Below are 21,679 nucleotides of genomic sequence, written 5' to 3' on the forward strand. Positions count from 1 at the left end.
CGTTTTTAGGCAGACAAAGTGCAGCACCATACTGTGTTGAGCCCAAAATAGCACCCAGGAACAGAGAACACCATCTCGACATATCAATGGTACAGTACAAACAATCCACAAAGTAAATAAGAAATTGATTCGAACATTCATGCCTTTTTCTTATGACCATTCAACAGTAGCATACTCTATCTCATCACCCATTCGAATTTTTGTCCCAAAAGACCACTAGCCGAATATTATTGTCAAAAAAGACCACATGCGGTATGAAATGCGAAAAAGACCCCCATTTTTCATGGCGGCAGGCGCGCCAGGTGACGCGTGGCACCTACCGCCACGGACCGAGGCGGCCGGCCGGGCAGGTGGCACCTGCCGCCACCACTCCAGGCGGCAGGCTGCCCATGCTCTCGTACATGCATGCCTCAAGAGCTGGCTGCCATGCCTCAAGCGCTGGCTGGCCATGCACAGCATCCCGTCGGCCGCCTGGAGTGCTGGCGGCAGGTGCCACCTGCCCGGCCGGCCGCCTCGCCGGGTGGCGGCGGGGCCGAGCCGCCCCGCCGGGTGGCGGCAGGTGCCACACGTCACCTGGCGCGCCTGTCGCCACGAAAAATAGGGGTCTTTTCTTGCATTTCATACCGCGTGTGGTCTTTTTTAACAATAGCATTCGGCTAGTGATCTTTTTAGACAAAAAATCCACCCATTCTGCATTTTTTGCTTTCAACTCACCATGCAGTAAATGTAAAAGAAAAAACCATGTGCCTGGTGGTAGAAATCACCAGGAATGGGAAGATAACCAGAGCAAGGAGAGCTCCCCCCAACTGCCATACCATTGGACGATTGTGCCCTATGTGGGTCCCACGGGCTCCTGCAGCCTTGCATCATTTGCAAACGCAGCAAGGCTTGTCAGTTGTCACCACGCCCGCTCCGAGACCGAGTGACGGACCCCTATAAAACCAGCCACCAGTAGTCCAAAACTTTGCTTTCCATCGCCATCTCGCTCTGCACTGCTCGCTCGCTTGCCCGCTGCCCCTTCCACCTCACGAAACAACACCACTCCCATCTCACCAAGCGCGCTGCTGCTGCTGCTGTTGCTGCTGCGGTGGCTTGGCTTCTTCTTCGTCATCTTCTCCCTTTGCCTGCCTCGGTTGCTTGGTGTGGCTGAGCTGAGCTGCCTGGGAGCTTGCTTGCTCGCTCGCTCGCTCGCTTGGTCATCCGGAGTGTCACTGTCTGTCTCTGCCTTTATTTTTTCCTATCTGTTTTGTGTCCTTGCTCTCCTTTGGCCTTTTGCTTTCCCGGCCTCAATAATGGTGGAGGCGCTGCGGCGGGTTCCTTCCTGAACGCCTTCTCCCCCCGCCTCGTCTCGTCTCCCTCTCCACCGGCGCGCCAAAAATCAAGATCCACCTGCAGTTTTTACCTCTCTTCTTCCCGGAGTAATTTACAGTATGTTCTAGGTTGTTTGAGGCCCTAGCTTGCTTTTCCTTCTGTTGTGTTCAGGTGGTGTTGGTGTCGAGCACTCGACGAAAGTTCTGTTGTGCCCAGTTCTTGCTGGGGATTGGGTCAGTTGGGAGTTTTTTCCTTCTTCTTTTGTTTAGGGTTAGGTGGGAGGTGCTTCCAAGTACCAGTTGCTAGTGGCTAGTGCGTTGTTCAGTTGCTCTGAAAGTCTGAATTGGTGCAAATCGGGATGCTTTTGGACGGCATGATGATGGAGGCCAGGAAGGGATTGATGGAGAGGGATCAGTTCCCCGTCGGTATGCGGGTCCTCGCCGTCGACGATGACCCCGTGTGCCTCAGGGTTCTGGAGGTCCTCCTCCGACGCTGCCAGTATCATGGTCAGAGCCTGCTTGCACTTCATTGTGTGTATTTCTTTTAAGAAACTTCATTCTGTTCTAAGTCAAATTATCACCTGCAGCTAGTTACTTGTAGTTTCACTTATCAGTCATCTGATGTTGCTTATGCTGTTCCAGAGAGTTTGCTCTGATATTTGCATTGTACTGTATAGTACACTGGTGATTTCTATTGCTTAAATGCTTCTGAAGCTGCAAGAGTTGTCAGTTGTCACATGCAGAGTATAAAACAATCTGCCATGATCTGAAATGCAGAACCTATGGGTACTGGGTGTGTCCGATGGGAGATGGTAGCACAGGGTATCTTCAACCGGTTTGGATGGCGTCATGTTAATAGGATAGGTGTTTAGTCATCTATTTTTTTGTTTGCCATCTCCGGCTTGGGCATGAGTAATGCCTTGTATCGTTCTTTTCTTCTTTTCCCTTTTTGCTTCAGACATTTTGTACTCGGTGGAGACTTTTTTTGGTTAATAATATATGGCCGTATGCATCACTCGATGCAGAGGCCGGGGCTCGACCTCCTTTTCTAAAAAAAAAAAATGATCTGAAATGCATATTTACAGACATATATTTTACAAATGGTTTAACACCCTCGCAATGCGATGCGACATATATGTTAGTCGTTATCCATCCTCTGCTTTCAAGTTTCAACAATTTTGTAAGCTGATATAAGTGCACATGTTGTTTCTTTAACAGTAACAACCACCAACCAAGCTGCTACTGCACTGAGGCTGTTAAGGGAGAACAAGGACATGTTTGATCTGGTGATCAGTGACGTCCACATGCCCGACATGGACGGCTTCAAGCTCCTCGAGCTCGTGGGGCTTGAAATGGACCTCCCCGTCATCAGTAAGTCACGAGTTCCTTTATAATGATGGTACTTGTTGTCGAGCAATGCTGTCCCATGTGTTAAAATATGGATGGATGCTAATGGAATACCATTCAACTCATGCAGTGCTATCGGTGAACGGGGAAACTAGATCTGTGCTTAAGGGGATAACTCATGGTGCCTGCGACTATCTTCTAAAACCCGTTCGGATCGAAGAGCTCCGGAACGTGTGGCAACACGTAGTTAGAAGGAAATTCAGTAACCGTGAACCGAACAATCTTGATTTCTGCAAGGAGATCAGTAAGCCACCGAGCGCCGACTCGTACCACCGGCTCGGCCAGGCGACCTGTGACCGGTCGTCTGACCAGAATGGGAGGCCCAGCAAGAAGAGGAAAGAGCTGCACAGCGAAGAGGAAGACGAAGGCGAGGAAAACGACGATGCCGCGGCATCGAGGAAGCCAAGGGTGGTGTGGTCAATTGAGCTGCACCGGAAGTTCGTCGCTGCCGTCAACCAGCTCGGGATCGACAGTAAGAAAACACCTTACCGCGTTGCCTTTTGCTTTCTGTTAAATGTTGTTGCAGGCTGCAGGAAACCCATTTATGCTTGTGTCCTTTCTCTCTTATTTTTTGTCGCAGAAGCTGTACCTAAAAGAATACTCGAGCTTATGAACGTGGGGAAGCTCACCAGGGAAAATGTAGCGAGTCATCTTCAGGTACGGCGCAGCATTTACTTCCATCGTCACCTTTAGCTATTCGAGTGTTATCTTTTCCATTCATGAGCAAGTGGTGTGTAGAAGGAAAAACCTCTGCAGAACTTTTGGTCAAATTGTCTGCAAACTGGCCTTGTTTTCCTGTGTCCAATTAAGAGGGCCAACATTTGAGCACAGATTTTTTGAAAAACAATAGTCTTATGCAGGGTCCAATTAAGAGGGCCAATATTCTTATGCAGAGTCTATTTGTACAAGTTGAGTATGTTCAGCTGGTTTGGAAACAAAGAAACATTTAGTTCAGTTTTACTGAATCTTTCAGAAAACCTTAAGAAGGAGATATCTAATACAAATAGCTGCTTGCTCATATTATTCCCCCAACCATGTTGACTAGTAGATTAGATCTAATTACACAGGTATGAAATGCTCAAATTAGTATGTGCTGATGTACAAGTTTAATGTAGAGCATTTAGGTAGTGCTGCTGTACAAGTTTAATATTGTATTTTGGTATGTACTGCTGTACAACTTTAATGTAGAGCATTTAGGTAGTACTGCTGTACAAGTTTAATGTGGTATTTTGGTATGTACTGCTGAGCTGAATGTAGTATATTTCCTACATTGTTTCACTTTATAAAACTGTTAGAAGGAAGATACTGACACCACCCTCTCCAGATTACAAAGCTACATGTATTTATTTTTTTGACACGTCCAAAGCTACATATGCAAACCGCGTTGTACACCTTTTTGCTGATAGTATATTTTTAGAGAAAATGCAAAAGCTTTGCATGTCAATGGATTGAAAAAATAGAAAAGTTATTAACAAGTCTACATTACCAGTTCATCGAGAATGTCCATGCCAAACCAGGAATCTCACGTTTGAGAAATCTGATGACAATGCAATTGCGATTTGTCGATTACATAATTTCCTCCATGTCTAATAAGTTCACTTTATATGTGCCATGCAGAAGTACAGGCTATACCTCAGACGGCTAAGTGCCGTGGCATCACAGCAAGCCAGCATTGCTGCTGCCTTTGGAGGTAGAGACCCCTTCTTGCACATGGGAGCATTTGAAGGGCTTCATAGCTACCATCAACCCTTTGCCCCTTCTGCTGCACTTCCATCTTTCAATCCGCATGGACTGCTGATTGGTGCTGGTGCAACAGCATTTGAGCTTCAGAACTTCGCTGCTTCTAAGGCAATTCAGTGTGCTAGCAGCAATGGTGCAATTGGTCATTGCGCCGGCGATACAAACAAATTGAACATTGTGAGCTTACAAGGCAACCAACAGACAGATCTAATGCAAGGCTTGACCGCCTCGTCGCTTGGGCCGCCCCAGCTCCAGCAGAAATGGATCCATCAAGAACCCAATGACCTGTGCTCTATCTTTTCCGGGGGTGCTCTCGCTAACACTATGTTTGGCACACTCCAAAGAGTTACAGGCAGTTCACTGCCACTGGAAGATCTTTTGGAGTGCACTCCACATATCAAAGTTGGAGCCCATCCATCAATAGGAATACAAGCTGTGAGTCCAGGGCTGCTTGAAAGGTCTGTCGGAGTTTCCGCCGATTTACGGGATTCTAGTATGTCCCAGCAGGGTGATCTTTCAATCAGTGATGGGTTTTCTGTCGACAAGTTACCGTTGCACATCCCGTTCGATGATGCTGACACTGGCTTTATGGCTCGTGAACAAGTGATGGACCAAGAGGGGATATTTTCAGAAAGAATGACTGTCAGTGTTTGTCCTTCTGAGAGCCTCATAGCAGCCAATAATATCAAATGTGGAGCAAGTTCTTCTGGTAGTACAATGCTGCTCCCTCCTCATGAAACTGAGAGACATTCAAAATACCTGCAGTTTGGGTCTGGAAGCAACTCTAGGCATAGAATGGGTGGATTGAGACAAGACCAATGCCTGGACAATGGAGGTTTTAGCTATGATGGTGGTGCCATTGTGCCTGAACAGACCAATATGGATGATTTGGGAACTCCAAAGCTGCAGGGTGGGCTCAATTCTAGCAGCTGCAACTTTGATGACCTTCTCAATTCCATAATAAAAGTGGTAAGAACCCCAATTATGCAATCACTTTCGTCGCCTTTTCCGCTAAAAATTTCAATATTTCTGATAGTCCATATTTCCTTTCAAATCATTTGCACTGAACTAAGACCAGTAACCTAGTATGATCCTAGAATCTCAATGGTGTAACTCATTTTCTGATTTCAACGCAGGAGAACCCACATGTCATGACGATACTCCCCCTCTAGCTACCTCTTTCCCAGTCAGTTGCTTCATTCGGCAATCTCCGCAGACCGAGCAAGCGATATCCGGCCTGCAAAGAGAGCCTAGCCTACAGGGTATGCCCCAGGAAGATGATCGCCTTCGGAGCCAACGACCACACCAAATATCTCATCGGAGCGGTCGGGTGAAAGCCCGCGGAAGGATGGAACACCTTCACGATCACCACCGGCCAAAGAGGCGATCACCACCGGAAGGATGGCGCCCGCCCACGTCACGGGCGTTCACACCACTGTCGACCTCTTTGAAAGCGCCGTCGAGGAGATCTACGAGGTGTGGCTGCTGGTGAGCGCCGCCCGGGCTGAGCTCGAGGAGAAGACTGTCCTGTACAAGCATCCACGTGAGCATATTCTAACTTTCTAAGGCTGGTTTGAGGAGTGATTTGTTGTATGTCTCTTTTTTTAAGGTGAACATTTGTTGTATGTAAGTGTGCTGTGGAGATGCTGGGCTGTCAAAAGAGTACTGACCAAACCTGGCCCAGCAGAGGCTAAATTTCGTGTTTTGATCTTTTAGGCAAGTTGATTGAGATTTGATCCTAATTTACAAAAAAAATTAACATCTGATCATTTTCCTAGTGTCGGACCATGTCGATAGGGTATAACAACCTACCGTCAAAGTCCCTAATGGTAGAGTTGTACATTTTACCGTAAAAAAAAGTTCCAAACACAATGCGTTTACGTACTCTACCGTCGGGCATCTTGACGGTAGGGTTGCACATGCTAGCACATGTGACGATAGGGATACGCTGCACGCTGACATGATCAAGTTGTTTATCATCATGGATCTTGACAGTAGGCAGCTATACCGTATTGCCATGGACCCCAACAGAAGAAAAAGGGCCAAATTCAACTTTTACAAACAAGGGTCAGATCTTGATCAACTTTTCTAAAAGAGTCAAAACATGAATTTTAGCTGCCAGGCCAGCACATGACACATTTATCCCTTATGGACCATTTCTAGCTCAGTTACTTAAAAAAATCAAAACAAATATGGAAAAATTACAGAAAAATAGAAAATGAGGCAAAGTGTCATACAAGATAGACTTGAGCTTTATTAGTAGTTGTTTCGTTAAATCTTTCATCCCCGGGAAAGAAAAAGATCAGAAAGTCACACTCAAAATTACAAAAGGATATTTTTTTACAAAGACTACAACAATGTTTCCATTTTATTGTTGTGCATGGCAAGATTTTGCAACGTGGATTGCAGTTATTTGTTACGAGTGGTGTGTTGGCCTCTTATTATGGTAGTTCCCCTTCTTTCACGGTCATTAGCGTTTTCATCATAATTCATGGTGAGACTGATTCTTCTCTACTCAAGTATTCTTCCAGGTAGATTGAATACAGACTCCGATTATGCCATTGCGATGCGCATTAATAACACATCTCGTGTTAATATGGAAATCACCAGATATGTAAGCTTGTGGTGATCCCACCACTATACTATGTTGAAAGCATCATCTTCACCATCAGTAAAGCTGATTTTGTTGTTGTTGAGATACTTCGCTACCTTCCGATCACCTAGAAGAATAGGAGTTGTCTCCCCTGTTGAAGAGCTCGAGGCATAGGAGGAAGAATCAAATACCTAGCTCGATGCTCCTTTCTTTTTTCCTACAATTGTTGCTCGTGGAGGTGGTTGCATCCAAACTTTGGCATACTTTTATTCATACTTAGTGTAAACTTCAGAAAGCTTATCACTAACATTGGTAATATAAGAAGAAACATCTACACTTACAAACACAACTAGTACATCGAGAGCATTACCTAGCCCGTCAAGTTTAGCCCAAGGATCCAAAATAAATACAAATGCATACAACATAGAAATTTCTTTCAATGTTTAACTTTCATGTGTGCAACAACTTCATGTAAAATTTGATCATTTCTATATCCTTTCAGATGTGTAACAATCTCTAAAATATTATGTATCACTAATGGAGATGTGGGATAATAAACCCTAGCCAAAGAAATCGTTGCACCATAAAACATCTCCGAAAACATAGTAAATACTTGAGCAACATGCCAATTTTTAGTAGTGATTAGTTGTGTTTCATAATTTCCATTAACAAATCCCACGAAAGCATCTTTGTATGGTTTAAGTGACTTAATCATCATATATGCAGAGTTCCATATAACATGCATGCCTAAATTATAATTATTGGATGGCCCATTGTGCCCTTGGCGCAAAGACCAATTGGGGTGAAAAAGTCAAGAAACTTATGAACAACACATTTTAGGAATGATCCACGAAGGGCGAAATAATAAATGCAACTCATAATTTAGGTGAACTCTTTGAAATATATTTTTTGTGAATTTCCTACAAGTCATTATGTTCGTATTGTGTTTGTATTTACTGGCAATTCTTGATTGTCCCTCTACTACCGCTTGCATTGACCATGGGGCCCCCTTTGACTTCTTACCCGATCATGTGACTCCCAACATTCCTCTCACCCCCACGTGGCACGTCTATGTCCTGGGCATCCGAGAACGACACATGAAATCTGATCATAAACAACAATGACCATGATATCGGATGAGAACCAAATATTGACATGCTAACCAAGGTAACACCAAACCGGATGAACTCAGCAACATGACCCTCACCCGAACAGACGGAAACAAACTTCCCTAATGACATCCTAGACATCCATAGACAACACACCAAAAGTGGTTAGAACCTAGTACCGCAAGCAACAATCCCCCACCGCCACAACAAAAACATCATGAGGTTTGCCCGACATAATCCAACCCAGTATCCAACCACAACAACCCAGTATCCAACAGTTGAATAAGGCGCCAAGGTATCTTCTCATGCTCCTACTTTGATACAAGTGATGAATCTGAAAAATAATGAACCGAAACTGAGTTGTTCAACACTTGCTAAAATCTCCACTCACGAACAATTTGCTATGGAAAAGATAAAAAAATTGATAAGAGTGATGATCCGTTGGTCGAGGAAATGGAACTAAATCAAACTTTTACTAATGAATTTGGAATTCTTCATTCAAAGTATGCAAAACTCTTGAGTCGCCATGATGCTCTCTCAACTAATCATGAATGGCTCACTATTTCCTAAAGAGGAAGCAAGAGCTTGAACAACTGAGAGTGTCTCATGTTGATCTTTAGATTGAGAATGATTATCTTCTTGCCCAACATATTAGCTCTGCTCACGAATAATTTCTTCCACCATGCTTAAACCGCAGAGAATTTGATAATGCTATTGCTTCACGTGAAAGTGTTATCTTGTAATGCCCATGATGTGGTCCTAGCTCCAAGACGACTTTTCAATCTTCCTCAAAGATATAATTAATCGCATTTTGGGTTGTCCTAATTAACATATAACTAATAATCATACACACAAGTGTCATATGTACAACTAAACAAGATAGATGATTGTAAGTGCATCTAGCGCCCCTTCGTGATTTTGGTGTATTGAAAACTTATTGGTTAAGGGACTAATGCATTTTTGAGTGTACATAGGTCCTATAAGTACCCGAGGAGTTTGGTTATCTGACGGAAGTCGACCCCTAAAAATATATGTCTTCAACTGAAGACTTTGGTGCTTTTCTGGAAGACTTTGAAAATGAAGAAATTGGTGTGACCTTGAAGATATTGATGCGAGGACTATGAGGCTTGAAAACTTTTGTTTACTTTGTTTATTTTTCTCTTTTTGAGTCGTAGGAAACGCCACATTGTTAAAGGGAGCCGTGGTAATACTAAGGAAAATTTCCAAGTGATGCTCATGTGGGGTCCCAGACTTACAAGTCGAGATTGCCGAATGATCGTGCTCAGTGATCCCAGAGATCAATGCTCACCGAACACACATATACTGAAATAATAGAGTCTTACATCCGAGTACCGAATTATTACATCACATGACCGAATGGTCAAGTTCACAAGGTTGGGCCTAAGGCCAAATCATACTGATAAACTAATTGCGGAAAACATAGGGCTAAGCGGGTGCCCATGCCATCAAGCCTACACCGACAGGCATTCTGAATCGGAAGCCTCCTAGTTCGCAGGGCCGTCTCCAAAGACGTACTCATATCCAAACTTCGGTCCTTCCATGTCTGGTCAATAACATAACCAGTGGCAAGCCAATCAGTACTTGGAATGTATTCGCAAAAAGCCCATGACATGAACAATGAAAGTGAAGAATAACAATAATATGCATCTTTAGTGGAACTCATCATGGTGGAATGATCATGAATATGCATCAAGTTAAAGAATTACTCTTGAAGAACAGGTTACAGATATCAATATATCTGTCGAGGGCTGAGCCATCCGGGCTCATCCTATATGCCAAGTCACATACTTGGTCATATCATTACTTCCATAACAACACCTTTTTATCATCACTCACACACATTTGGTTTATGCGGAAACAACTGGACGTAGTTTAAGCAGCACCACCCAACTGTCCTTGACCGTGGATACGGCTATTCGAATAGTTTTACACTCTGTAGAGGTAGTACGCTGGATCCACGAGATCCGGGAAACTTCCGTGTCATCCATGACTCGTGGTATATTACATACCCGAGGTAAGTACCCGATCAATGCCTTTTCCCTGACGATAATAGACAAAGAGGTCCACTCGATTGGTACCCAGCCCACATGTTGTACGTGTTACGAGCACCGACTCTGGACAGTATCAACCATGCGACCAACGGTGTGCCTGGAACTCATAAAAATGGCATAGTCGTCCTACCTGGTACGACCCCATCACGAGAGTGACCACACATCGCTCCCGCCACTAGTAATGTGGCTCTTTGCTAGCACCGACCAGAGTAATCAACATAGCCCCGTCCCATAAGGGGTAACGTGGTCGTACTGGTAAGGTTGTGTAACGCCCCGGACACACCCGCCGACGGTCGTTATTCCTGGCGGGATCTAGACTGGCCCCACATATCAATACTAGTCTTTTCTGTGCACTTTGTCCTCACTCATGCTCACCCGGGACCAACTTCCTGGTCGGTCACCCATTCCATAAGGGGTAATGTGGTCGTACTGGTAAGGTTGTGTAACGCCCCGGACACACCCACCGACGGTCGTTACTCCTGACGGGATCTAGACTGGCCCCACATATCAATACTAGTCTTTTCTGTGCACTTTGTCGTCACTCATGCGCACCCGGGACCAACTTCCCGGTCAGTCACCCATCCTAGAACTACTCCAAGCCAAGCACGCTTAACCTGGGAGTTCTGTTCGAATGGGCTCCCGGAAAAGAAGGAATTTTTTATTGATATGAGTAGTCTATCATCCCTAATAAGCGAGACTATCACATACACCACCACTCAGAGGAACCGACGTCCTCGTCGGGCCACAAGAGCGTTCCCTCTTGGCACAAACGTGTGTGCATCTAGTCCAGTACATCTGTCATGTTGTGTGCCACGACGGGTCACAAACGGCATCAACAACATGACCGCATACCTGTCCGCAAACATCCGTGTAACCGCGAGGGTCGGCTCTGATACCAAACTTGTAACGCCCCGGACACACCCGCCGGTGGTTGTTACTCCTGGCGGGATCTAGACTGGCCCCACATATCAATACTAGTATTTTATGTGCACTTTGTCCTCACTCATGCACACCCGGGACCAACTTCCCGGTCGGCTACCCATCCTAGAACTACTCCAAGCCAAGCACGCTTAACCTGGGAGTTCTGTTCGAATGGGCTCCCGGAAAAGAAGGAATTCCTTATTGATATGAGTAGTCTATCATCCCGAATAAGCCAGGCTATCACAGGTTGGGACGGTCGACGCATCATAAATCTAATCCCATTTTCGAAACCATACTCACTCAAAATACCCGGTGCACCACTTCACCAAAAGTGGCCACCTAACTCGTCATCACCCTCGGGCATTAGTGGCACCCGACGGGGTTTTCATAAACTCTTTTATTTATACCAACAACATGCTCGTGCTATTTACTCTAGTATTACTTGTCAACATGATAATAGCGTGATCCTCAAAAGGGGCAGGATCAAGCCAAATGCATGTGCTCCAGAGGAGCCACCGGTAACATCATATCAAATGATTTACCGGCACTTATGATCGTATGCAACAGAAATACTTGGTATCTTCACATGCAATATAACATATGCTCAGTCATGGTCAAAGGGCTCCTTGCCTTGGTCAAATAGGTATCGAGGTCTTCGAGGTCTTCCGCTCCGATTCCCTCGTGACACGGATTTTCTATCGTCGATAAAAGAATAAATAAGAAATTGTTCACTCAGAAACAGATCACAAAGTTATTTTAAAAATGTTCTTTATTACTGATAAATCTATGTTATATTTTGAAAAATATTTGTCTCTGTTTTTCATGAAGGAACATTTTAAAAATTAACCAAACAAAAGCAACACTATTCCAATTTATTCCTTTTTAATATTGCAAACAAAATAGTTGTTTGAAAAATTCAACCAATCATCATATTAAATACTACACATTTTTAGTAGAATAATAGTGGAAACATTATATTTTTACAATGGTTAAATATTGTTATAAAAATCTTTGAAATCTGGTTTTTAAAAATAAAGAAAAATGGGCTAAGCCTGGCCTGGCTCAGCTTGCAACTGAGCTGGCCCATGGCTAGCCGACAGCCTGCCCAGGCACGCGCGCCGTCAGGTTTGAACCTGACGGGCGGGGCCCTGCGGTCAGCGGCTGCGAGCAGCGCGGGGGAGGAGGCTGGGCCACCGACAGGTGGGGCACACCTGTTGGGTCGTCTCCTACCTCTGGCCAGAGAGGAGGAGGAGCACGCCGACGAGGCTGCTGACGTTCTCAAGCCCCAACGAGGATAGGAATGGGTTCGCCATGATGTCGCCTACCTGCTGGTGGTCGGAACAACGTTGGAGAGGCAGGGTTATGCCGGCGACGAGAAGGTAGCGGCGGAGGAGTTTCGGGAGGTGGTCGAGGTGGTAGCTAGGGGCACGGAAATGCTCGGGCGAGTTGGGGGAAAGCTTCCTGTGGTTGAGGGGATCAGATTGGTGGGTCGAGGGGCGCAGGAGCCATCGTGTAGCCGGAGATCGACCGGAGCTCCGAGGCGGAGGGGCCTCGGTCGATCTCGAGCACTGGGGCTCTGCTAGCTTGCTGGGGTGGCTAGGGAGGTGCTAGTGGTCGTGGTGAAGCTATCTGAGGGGTGCATGAGCGAGGGGGAGGGCTATAAATAGGCCCGTGACGGTGAGCTGATTTGGGAGCGCCGGTGACTTACCGTGGCGCGCATGGGTGTGCAGGAAGGAGTTGGGGTCGAAACCACGGTCTCAGGACGTTGTTTTGGACTGCCAGAACCATCTGCGACAGAGGGAGAGAGAGGGAAATCGAGCATCCATGGCCGCGCAACCTTGGCCAGTTCTGGTGCGCGCGGGCACGCGTCGCACAAGCTCTAGCGTGGGAGAGGAGGGGCCCTGAGGGTTGCTCGACGCAAAGGGGTTGTCGGGGAAGAGGTTGGACACCTCGGGGGAGGCTGGAACTGGCCGAGAGCGTCGCCCCCACCTCGGTGGCTTCCTGTAGCACGCCCAGAGCGCAGTTTTGGCATGCCACGACATGCTGGTGCGCTCTGAGGCACTTTGAACGTGTCTAGCATGTCTTGGCACTCGCTAGGAGTGTGGCTAGCCGTTTGGGTCTCGTGGGAACTTCGGATGGTCAAGGGAGACAAGAAATACTGGTGCTGTCAGCCTAGAACTGAAGCCTAAATTGGGGTTTTTGGCCTTTCCACTTTGAACCAGTGAGGGGCCAGTTGATTGGGGTTAGATATAGATACTAGCCACCTAATCTATGAGTTTGGAGCAAAGGGGTTGGGTTTAGCTGTGGCTAAGATGGCTTTTCTCCATCTGCAGAAGGTGCTCGACACTGGTTTAAGGGGGTTGCACCCCACCACTCGTGCTGCAACTTAACATGTTTGGGTTTGGTGCTAAAACATGGGGTTTCACCAAGTTTGAGCTCCATTGGACAAGTTTAGCTTTGTAAACTTAAAAACGCCTCTATATGACCAGATCTGTCCCTTCCAAAGAGAGTGTGGGTAAACTAAGTCCCAAAAATCCTATTTTTGGTGTGGAACCCTCATTTGAGGTGTTAGGCACTCCTGCAAAGTTTCAGCATCATTGGACAAACTTTGCTATGTAGAGTTGTTCTAACTTCAATCTGGACAGAAGGGGTTTTAGGGTTATTTGGGGTCCTTAATCACCTTGGATCAAGGTGAAAATTTATGTGGACACCAAATATGGCTTAGGGATACCACTGGAATTTTCTAGGATTTTATTGAGAATATTTCCTTTGGAAATATTTCAAAAGGTCAAAACGGACAAAAATGGTTTTCAGGGTTTTACTCAAATAATAATAAAAATAATAACAGGGGTTTAAAATCCTATGTATAGAAAATATATGTCATTCTCATCATCTCCAAATTTAATCAGATTTTTCTAAGGCAGAAAAGTATTTTTCCATGTAGGAATACCAATTTTGGCCTCAGAAATAGACATGCAAATAAATTAGGAAAACAATTCTAAAAATAATTATTTTTGTGGTTTTGGGATACTAAAATAAGTTAAAATCAGATCACCAACTTTGGTTAGAGACCAACCTTGCCATCAAGGGCAAGTTGTGCAACTCAAAGTAGGGTTTTACCAGGATCAGAAACAAGAAGAAGGTTTTGAAAATAATTCAATATTGTGAAATGGGGTTTTATCATCACATGATCATCACACAAGTCATTCAATAATAAACATGGCACTCACAACATTAGTTTTGAAAAAGTTTTAACAAGCTCAGAATTTTGCATTACAAATAAAGTGGTAGGAAAAACAGGGTGTGATAGCTCATCTCAAAGCCTACACATACCCAATCCTTCGAGTGAAGCCTTTGGAAATCTCTTACACCTCAGTCAAATTCTTCGGTGACAGAGATGAAGTTCTTCTAGTCTTTGAGGAAATTGGTCTCGCTGAGGAGTTAGGATTTTGCCAGTGCGAATTGCCTATAATGAGGAAATTGATAGCCCTAAGGAATTTGAGAGTTCAAAATTTTGACCATTGATGTGCTTAGCGCTAGCTATGCAAAGGATCTTGTCCTTACAACGGTCATATCATTAGGGGCATTTATGTCTTTTATTGTTGGGCTACACCCTGACTATAAAAATACACCCCCACAACCACTAGCTAGTTGGCTGCTTCGAGATAGATTGACAAGTGTCATTTAGTGCAACTCTTCATCTGTCATGGGTATAAGCCTGACAGTAGATGTGTAGGGTACGAATGAGATGGGCAGAGTCCTAGCTACGGCGAGGTTGTATGAGTTCAGGCCCCTCTATGGTGGAGGTAATAGCCCTACGTCTCAGTGCTCTTGGAGCTGGTTACCGAGTGTAATATGGAGTACAATGTTTTTCTAACCCTTTTACCAGTGGGGGAGGGCGGCTTATATAGAGTGCGCTGCCCTCCACAACGGTTCTGATTCCAGGGTGGAGTAGTGGCGATTGAATGCATGCGTTACAGGTAACGTATGCTATAAATGCTAGTTAATGCACCCGGAAACGTACGGCAGTTTCCCTCCAGGGAGGTTATGACGAACCGAGTGTATCCAGTCGGTAGGTCCGGTGTCCTCCGAGTCTTAATCTCCGACTGGATAATTTTGGGCCTGTTACCGACTGGATGATGGGGGCACCTTAATACAGTCGGGCATACTTAAGGTCCCGTCCCTTGCGTGGGGTAGTCCTTGGGTAGGACCTGTAGGACAGGCCTATGACCCTACCCTAGGACTATGACCCCATCATTAGTCCCCGAATGGATTGGGGTTGAAACGTCAAAGCAGTGCTCGATGCTCAGATCCGACTGGACTAGGTTCGGCTTAGGCGTTGTTTGCCTCTATCCATTCTATCTCTCTTGGCCGATGATCCGAGTGAATGTGTTCTGTAGAACGGACTGTCGGGAACCGAGTGCCTTCGCGGCATCTTTTGACACGACCGGTCAACTGACAGCGGCGGATTTTCTGGGATCTCAAATTTCGGGTTCCGCGCGCTTAGCGGGGGCGATGTCAGCGCGCTCGAGTAATGCCTGACTCCTCGATCCTCGCGCCTTCAACTCTTCCACCGATATCGCCGCGGCTGGTTGGGCGGATAAGATTTCGGGCCCGCTCGCCAGCGACTCAGTCGGTGTTCTATTTAACTCCGGCCGACGAGACCCTTCGGTTACGCTCGCCGAATCCTCTGCTCTTGCTTGCTCCGTCTTCCTCACCACCTCTTGTGCTCATACGCCTTTCTCTTCCCATCCTTCTCGGAAGCTCTCCATCGCCGCCATGACCAAGGGCCAGACCAGCAAGATGGAGGCAAGGAAGAAGAAGGGCAAGGCGGCGGCTGCTCAGCGGCGGCAGCGGCCATTGCCAGCGGGATGGATCCAGGGGGACTTTCTCCCCTCCACAGTGACGGAGGGGGACCTGTTGGAGCTGGTTGAGCACGGCCAGCTCGTGCATAAATCTTGGAGGTTGCCGGCGGACGACGAGATTGAGCCGGCGCCGCGGGAGGGGGAGCGCGTCTTGCTCCTCAGCCACGTTCACCGAGGTTTCTCTCTGCCCCCACCCTTTGTTCAAGGGCATCATGAATCATTTTGGTGCTCAACTCCATCACTTCCCTCCAAATGCCATCGCCCACCTTTCTGCCTTCGTCGTTTTATGTGAATGTTTTATTGGTTGTCCTCCCCATTGGGGTTTGTTCAAACACATCTTTTCCGTCCGCTCCCAAACCATAAAACGTCTTAGTCAATCGGATGACAAGACGCATCTCCTCCAGCTCTATGGGGGTTTAGGGTTTCAGAAGAAGAATCGGAGTATTTACCCTGCTCTGCAGTTGAGTGAGTCGGTTAGGAACTGGCAGTCGACGTGGTTCTACTGTCAGGACATAGCCTGCCCAAACGCGTCGACTGGGTTGCCTCCATTCAGTCTAGACCGTCCCGCTCCACCCAAGCAACTCGGTCTCTCGAAAGCGGAGAAGAAAGACATCCAGCCTTTGGTTGAGGCACTCGCGGATGTTGTCAGGAGGGGGGTCACTGGGATGGACTTGCTGGAAGTCTTCATCGGTCGGCGAATCCAACCCCTGCAAGCTCGCCACCATGCTATGTGGCACTACGCAGGACCTGAAGACTCCACTCGGACCAATGTGGAGGGCATTCTCGAGGAGAAGGTGACCTCAAAGGTGCTCCAAATCATGGGTCCCTGTGAGAATCCAAAGGGGGCCCGCCGAGTGGCGCCTTATGGTGCGGACAACCCTCCACCGAATCAGGTGAGTAGCATTAGCCGAGCGCGTTGAACTACCTTGATTTCAGCAACTCATTTATATCTCCGCGTGATGCTTAACGTTTCCGACTGCAGGCGTGGACCAACTGGTTCTCCCCCGTCTCGAGCGGGAAACTGGAGGAGGAAGATGAAGAAGGCAGCCGGGAGGGAAGCGTGGAGAGCGACGAATACATCTTCGACAGTGGAGAGTCGGAGGAGGGAAACAGCGAGGAAGAGGAAAAAGAGGAAGAGCCAAACTCGCCGCCTCCGCGGCCAGAGCATCGGAATAGGCGTCGGCAAGAGTCTGCTGTCCCTTCAGTTCCCCCTGTGTCACCGAGTGTCCCGCCTGCTTCCCCGGCTGCACCGAGTGTTCGAGGTACCAAAAGAGCCAGGGACGCAACCGCTGAACCTGCGGGCCAGTCCTCCAAGGCGCCCAAATCGAGCGGGTCCAAACCTCGGAAGGCTCTACCGCGGATGAGGGTGACCATCCCCGTCACCTCCACGTAAGCGAATCTAGTTTTCGGCCCTTTCTGTTGACCGAGTGAACTCTTGTTTTACAAGTGAAATGGTCTTCATTCGACAGGGTTGCCACTTCTGCGACCTCGCCGGCTTGCCAAGGGGACGACCCCATGGACGCGGACAATGTCGTTTCAGCACAGCCATGTACGTTGTGGGAGAGTCGGGAATTTTATTCCTGCAGACCGCGCCATCTCTTTCTTCTTCTGAAGCACTGTGTTATTCGGCTTGTCAGGGGGGAGAGCTGACCCGACCGCGGAGCCCGTCGAAGAGCCTGTCCCTGAGGCTGCTTCTCCTGCCGCCGCCCCCGCCACCGACGCTCTACCAAACGAAGCGCCTCCGCCGACTGAACCGGCGCTGACGGGTGAGGAACCTACGGGGGCGAACCTTGGGATGAACCAGGATCTCCCCCCGATTCCCGGTTCGTCGCACGCTGAATTCAACATTCGGTGTGTCCCGGAGGAGCAGGTGGGGGCGGTCAAGGGGACCATGGTTCGGGCGGAGCTGATGGCCGGAGAGGCCAAGAGGGTTTATGACTCCGTTGCTGCTTTATATCAGCGGAGCTTGGAGCTGCGCGATGACATCCGAGTAAGTACCCTAGTAAGTACTTACTTTTCTTCTGTAACCCACTGGGTGTTGTCATAGTCTGTTGTTTGCAATGGGTTCACTCCGAGTGAACCCAGTGGGTGTAGTCCCCGAGACTTCTGTCGAGTGCTTGCACCGACAGTTGTCTTTATATATTTGGTATTTATTTTTGTCGTGTCCGTAGACAAGATTTCTGAATGCAAGTACTTACTGCAGTCGGGGCACTCTTGCGGAAGAGTTCCCTAGAGTAAACTACAGACAGGTGGAGTAGCTTTAGCCTCGGAGGCTAGGTGAAAACGTGCACCTCAATAGGGCAGACCTGCTTGAGGTGCATGCCAGTGGGGTCACTCTTAGTGAACCCATTGGGTGTAGTCCCCGAGACCGCTGTCGACTGCTTGCGTCGGCAGGGGTATGAAGAACGTAGTGTGTATTGAGAAAGTTGCTGATAACCCTTTGTTTCGTTTTGTAGAAAACTTGGGAAATGGGAACTTCTTATGAAGCCCTCAGAGCGGAGAGGAATCAATATGCTGGTGAACTGGAAGCTTCAATGCTTGCCATGGCTGGTATGAAGGACGCTCTGGAGGCGCGAGAAAAGTCCTTGGAAGAAGCTCGGGAGGCAAACAGGGTATTGACGGCGGAGACGTAGATGATGAGGAAACATAGGACCGATCTGCATAATCAGATGGGCGCCCTGAACAGAAGGTGCATAGCTCAAGAGAAGTATGTCACCGACTGGGCTGAGCAAACGATGACTTGTCTGGCTAGTAAGTCTTATGCTTTGTTGAGTGGCTTTATCGTGTGTCCGACATTCGGTTTTCATTGTCTGCTTGCTTGTTGGTGGCAGACTTTTGCGGAGACCCTGAAGCAGAAACGGCAGCTGTGGAACAGTCTATTAAGGACAAAGTTCCACTCGGTGAGGACGCCAATCGGGATCCGCTTCGAGCCCAAATCCGTGCTAGCAAAGTAGGTCCTTTCATCGGTCGACTGAGAGAAGCCGTCGACCGAATTAACAAGGAACTTTGGCCGGAAGACGAGTCGCGGGAGGAGATGGAGACCCTAACGAGCCGACTGGAGGAGGTGCTGAACCAAGTGCAATCTTGGAAGAAATCGGCAGTGCGGTGCGGTGCTGATATTGCGCTGTTGTTGGTCCGAGTCCATTGCAAGGAGGTGCGGGAAGATAAGCTGAAAGCATTGAAAGTCGCCAACACGAAGAAACTTCAATTCGAAGACTTCATGGAGACGTTCCTCGAGACTACCACCGCATTGCTGATGGAATTGACTTGGACACTTTTGTGGAGTCCTCTAGTCCTGACGCTGGCCCAGCTGACGCTGATCGAACTTTATCCTCGGTATGCCGAGTGTTTGCTTGTAAGATATTCTGGCCACTTCTGTTGGCCGTCATACTTTTAAATCGGTGCGGGTAAGCTTTATCCGCACTGAGTCTGTTATTGTTTGTAGACTGCTGGAGTCACAACGAAAACACTTATTCTTTTGCTTGAATGCTTTTTGGAGTTGAACACTTAACGTGTACTCGTAGAATATTAGGACTTGATCAGAACGCAGACTCCGAGTGGAACATATAGGGTACACTCGGAGGAAGGTATTACTTAGGCGAATCGGGATCGCAGCTAAGTCTGCGAGTGCGACGTATAGTGCACATTCGGAGGAGCGATTAGTGCTTAGGCGATGCAGGATCGCAGCTAACTCCTCGAGTGTGACGTGAAGTGCACACTCGGAGGAATTAATACTTAGGCGATGCATGATCGTAGCTAAGTCCCCGAGTGCAACGTAAAGTGCACACTCGGAGGAATTAATACTTAGGCGATCCATGATCGCAGCTGAGTCCCCGAGTGCGACGCAAAGTGCACACTCGGAGAAGTTAATACTTAGGTGATGCAGGATCGCAGCTAAGCCCCCGAGTGTGTCGTAAAGTGCACACTCGGAGGAAGTGAATACTTAGGCGATGCAGGATCGCAGCTAAGTCCCTGAGTGCGACGTGAAGTGCACACTCGAAAGAGGTTAATACTTAGGCGATGCAGGATCGCAGCTAAGTCCCCGAGTGCGACGTGAAGTGCACACTCGAAGGAAGTTAATACTTAGGCGATGCAGGATCGCAGCTAAGTCCCCGAGTGCGACATGAAGTGCACACTCGGAGGAGGTTAATACTTAGGCGATGCAGGATCGCAGCTAAGTCCCCGAGTGCGACGTGAAGTGCACACTCGAAGGAAGTTAATACTTAGGCGATGCAGGATCGCAGCTAAGTCCCCGAGTGCGACGTGAAGTGCACACTCGGAGGAAGTTAATACTTAGGCGATGCAGTATCGCAGCTAAGTCCCCGAGTGTAACGTAAAGTGCACACTCGGAAGAAGTTAATACTTAGGCGATGCAGGATCGCAGCTAAGTCCCCGAGTGCGACGTGAAGTGCACACTCGGAGGAAGTTAATACTTAGGCGATGCAGGATCGCAGCTAAGTCCCCGAGTGCGACGTGAAGTGCACACTCGAAGGAAGTTAATACTTAGGCGATGCAGGATCGCAGCTAAGTCCCCGAGTGCGACGTGAAGTGCACACTCGGAGGAGGTTAATACTTAGGCGATGCAGGATCGTAGCTAAGTCCCCGAGTGTAACGTAAAGTGCACACTCGAAGGAAGTGAATACTTAGGCGATGCAGGATCGCAGCTAAGTCCCTGAGTGCGACGTGAAGTGCACACTCGAAGGAAGTTAATACTTAGGCGATGCAGGATCGCAGCTAAGTCCCCGAGTGCGACGTGAAGTGCACACTCGAAGGAAGTTAATACTTAGGGATGCATGATCGCAGCTAAGTATTTTTTTCTCTTTTTTTTAAAAACGTAGTCTGCAACCACGGAAGAACTCTGAATCTGCAAAAGAAATTAAAACTGCTGTATATTATTTCTCCAAAACTTGTTCGTTACACTGCTTCAATCGGCGATCACGTACAGAAACGCTTGAGGAGGTCTCCGTTTCACGCGCGGGGTTCGTCGGTCTCCTTCTGAATGTTGTAGAGTCTGTATGACCCGTTGTTCAGCACCTTTGAAATGATGAAAGGACCTTCCCAGGCCGGAGCCAACTTGTGTGGTCTTTGTTGATCCACTCGGAGCACCAAATCGCCAGCCTGGAACGTGCGGCTTCTGACATGTCGTGCATGAAAACGTCGCAGATCTTGCTGATAGATTGTTGAGCGAGTAAGTGCCATCTCGCGCTCCTCCTCTAGAAGATCGACCCCATCTTGCCTTGCTTGTTCTGCTTCGGCTTCGGAGAAGAGTTCGACTCGCGGGGCATTGTGAAGCAGGTCACTCGGAAGGACCGCTTCTGCTCCATAGACGAGGAAGAACGGTGAACGCCCTGTTGATCTGTTCGGAGTGGTGCGGAGGCCCCAAAGTACTGAAGGTAACTCGATTACCCATGCACCAGTAGCATGTCCTATCTCTCGCAAGAGTCGAGGCTTCAAACCTTGAAGGATAAGTCCATTTGCACGCTCAGCTTGTCCATTGGATTGCGGATGTGCTACGGAAGCAAAATCCACTCGGATACCTTGACTCGCGCAGAAACCCTTGAATCTGTCCGAGTTGAAGTTTGTCCCATTGTCCGTGATTATGCTGTGAGGCACCCCGAATCTGGAGATGATGTCTCTGACAAACTTCACGGCTGTGGAGGCG

The 21,679-nt window shown here is 47.7% G+C and overlaps 1 protein-coding gene across 1 annotated transcript; it reads left to right on the forward strand.

Moving 5' to 3' along the window:
- Nucleotides 1-963: 963 nt before the first annotated feature.
- LOC123412987 (two-component response regulator ORR22-like) lies at nt 964-6,226 on the forward strand. Its single transcript, XM_045105934.1, has 6 exons — nt 964-1,817; nt 2,529-2,681; nt 2,788-3,189; nt 3,298-3,374; nt 4,335-5,426; nt 5,594-6,226. Exons 1-6 carry the CDS (start codon nt 1,670-1,672, stop codon nt 5,627-5,629), a joined length of 1,908 nt encoding a protein of 635 aa, XP_044961869.1. The 5' UTR covers nt 964-1,669; the 3' UTR covers nt 5,630-6,226.
- The last annotated feature ends 15,453 nt before the right edge of the window (nt 6,227-21,679 follow it).

This window comes from Hordeum vulgare, chromosome 7H (assembly GCF_904849725.1).
Source record: "Hordeum vulgare subsp. vulgare chromosome 7H, MorexV3_pseudomolecules_assembly, whole genome shotgun sequence".
Lineage (NCBI taxonomy): Eukaryota > Viridiplantae > Streptophyta > Magnoliopsida > Poales > Poaceae > Hordeum > Hordeum vulgare.